Raw genomic sequence first — 3,022 nt, forward strand, 5'->3', positions numbered from 1 at the left:
ACACACACACACACACACACACACACACACACACACACACTAACTCGGAGAGAATCCTCGACACGTTCGGGAAGAAAAACATTAAAGTCCGCTTTAAAGATTTATTGTTGAACAGAAAGATCATGATCACAATAAAAACTGAACACTGTTGGATTCTCCATTATAATAATGAATCAAGATGAAAATACACACGACATCTTTTAATCATATTTAATCTCAACATGCAACGTTTCTTCCAAAGCAAGATGGAAAAACGTTCAACAATTAATAATTAGGCAGACACCTGAGAATCGACTCATCACATGATGATCAATGACACCGACAGCAATTTTGGGTGAAATATTGGCTTTGTGTTAGAGGACTGAGATCGCTCATTTGAGAGCTTCTCAGAGGAGCTTCCAGCTTCAGTTAATTGAGGAAACATTGCTGGAGTCGATCTGAGGTGACGTCAGGATTCTCATCTCTCCAGCAGAGACGTCAGATGCGCTTTGGCTCGGCGAGATTTCTCGATGCTCTCAAACGTGGGCATCCCCTGAGGAAGAGCCAGACGCTCGCTCTCAGACACCATGATGCTCTCGGCCTCCTCTGCATCACATCAAACAGCACTTTAACTACATCTGACAGTCACAACAACAGCATTATTCACATTCACCTCTGGGAAATCAAAGCAGGATACTTTTGGAGTAAAGCCAATCAATAATCAATCAGTCATAATAGAGGAAACAAAATGATCATCGGCGGGCGTGAATGACGTAACGTGAGGTCAAAGGTCACACAGCTGCTTTGAGTCGAGGTCACTGGGCCATTTATTTCTCCTTCAGACATTTAATCACTAACAACGTCATAAAGGCTGAAGATGAAACGGTTAGATATGAAATGCATTTTTACTCCAGATTGATGAGCAGAGGTTTCTGGGTAGTCTGGTTAAGTGTGGTGTTTGTTTGTACCCCTCATGCGGTGCATCAGCGATCCGTAGGCTGCATCCACCTGATACGCCAGGACGAAGCTCAGAGGAACCACAGGAGCCAGCAGAGCCGCTTTCCTCTTTCTGACGGCTCTGTCAACATACAGACACGCTCACAAGCACTCTCACACGCGTGTGAATCTCTGAACATGTGAGCAGATCAGACGCTCGCTCTCAATCATCGTTGATCACTGAATCCAATGCAAAATCAACAAAATGTCGAATTTTTTGGCGATCCTGCATAATTATTAATTTTACCACAATATAATCGCAAAAATTAAGGTCTCACAAAACTTATAACTATAATTATCTAACTGAATTATTCCTAATTTGTGACCCTGGAGCACAAAACCAGTCTTAAGTGTAATTTTTTTTTTTATTGAGATGTATGCATCATCTGAAGCTGAATAAATGAGCTTTCCATTGATGTATGGTTTTGTTAGGATCGGACAATATTTGAAAATCTGGAATCTGAGGGTGCAACAACATCTAAATATTGAGAAAATCATCTTTAAAGTTGTCCAAATTAAGTTCTTAGCAATGCATATTACTAATCAAAAATTAAGTTTTGATATATTTACGGTAGGAAATTTACAAAATATCTTCATGGAACATGATCTTTACTTAATATCCTAATGATTTTTGGCATAAAAGAAAAATCGATAATTTTGGCTATACTGTTTTGTCGTCCTATTGATAAAATACAGACAACAAAGACATTCTGCTGTTGACCACAAAAGTAAAAAGTCCCTATATTAAGCACTGTTTATCTTTGTGTTGCACTTATTTGTCCTGTTGTCATTTGTTTCTTTTCAAAATAAACAATTATGCGTTTTGTTTCTTCTTTTTCATGTATGATAATTGTGCATCCAAAATAATTTAGAATATGGTAAAAGTGCTATCCTAATTATATTTAAAAAAAAAACAGCAAATTTTTCGCAAATTTCTGGAAATTACCACCACAGAATCCGTCATTTTGAGCGCAAAAATCACGGGGAAAAAAAATCATGAAATCCTGGAGGGACTGGTACAGAAATAAACTCGTGTCACGCTCACCAGAGATCGGCATACATTACTCTTCTGGATCGTTCTGCATTCGCTCATTCTGTTCACTGTTCATTATTTATTTCACAATCAGAGCATTTGAGGATAGGAGTGCGCGATAATGACAAAAGATGCTCTATAGGGCTGTTACCAGTCAAATGAAATCAGTATTTGCAGTGCAGAGGAACAGAATCTGCATCTGAAGTGGCGTTTAGAGTCGTTCACACAGACTGTTTAATGCAGGACATGAATGCAGTTCATTTGCAGCTACAAATGTGTTTTGATGTTTTAAAAGCCAAACATTCAATAGTGATATTTGAAATGATTTGGGGGAATAGAACAGAAAATATACTTTAAATATACACCTAAAATCGCCAGTAGATGGCAGCAAATCACTGCATGAGCGAGTCATTGAGTCATTCATTCAACCGATTCGTTCAAATGGCGGATTGATTCAGTAACGAAACACTGCTGTGCTGTTTTATAAAATCATTATCACATTTGCAATCATACTACTGATATTTGGAGAAAAACGTCACCCTTCGTGTGATATTAACTATATCAGATATGAATATAAAAAGACAAAGTCATACGGGGCATTTTTTGAATTTTGGGGGAATTCTAAATGTATTTTAATAGACTAAATCAAACAGAAGAGTGTAAGCTGCATCTCAGTGTGGGTGCGCACTCTTGTGTGTTTCTGTTTGGTCTTTGTGATATACTCAATAATGTCAAATCGCATATCGTTTATACAACAATTACGATATTATCGTAGACGATATATATCACACACCCCTATTTGAGGATCAATGAAATAAGAACTAGGGTCATTGATGAAACACGAGTCAATGTATGGAAATCATTGTAAGACTATTCTAACAGCACATAAAAATCAGCACAGCAATTTAGGTATCAGAAACTCTGTGTGTGTGTGTGTGCGTGTGTGTGTGTGTGTGTGAGAGAGTGTGTGTGTGTGTGTGTGTGTGTGTGTGTGTGTGTGTGTGTGTGTGTGTG

General features: G+C 38.1%; 1 protein-coding gene across 3 annotated transcripts in view; it reads right to left on the reverse strand.

The window, feature by feature from the left end:
- Positions 1-13: 13 nt before the first annotated feature.
- plgrkt (plasminogen receptor, C-terminal lysine transmembrane protein) overlaps positions 14-3,022 on the reverse strand; it is a 10,489-nt gene continuing 7,480 nt past the window's right edge. For all 3 annotated transcript variants that reach the window (XM_016494234.1, XM_016494233.1, XM_016494235.1), the window contains exons 4-5: positions 948-1,057; positions 14-585 (exon numbers count right to left, since the gene is read on the reverse strand). In XM_016494234.1, the coding sequence (XP_016349720.1) occupies positions 458-585; positions 948-1,057 (238 nt within the window). In that variant the 3' untranslated portion in view covers positions 14-457. The remainder of the gene's footprint in view (positions 586-947; positions 1,058-3,022) is intronic.

This window comes from Sinocyclocheilus anshuiensis, unplaced genomic scaffold, assembly GCF_001515605.1.
Source record: "Sinocyclocheilus anshuiensis isolate Anshui unplaced genomic scaffold, SAMN03320099.WGS_v1.1 scaffold1031, whole genome shotgun sequence".
NCBI lineage: Eukaryota > Metazoa > Chordata > Actinopteri > Cypriniformes > Cyprinidae > Sinocyclocheilus > Sinocyclocheilus anshuiensis.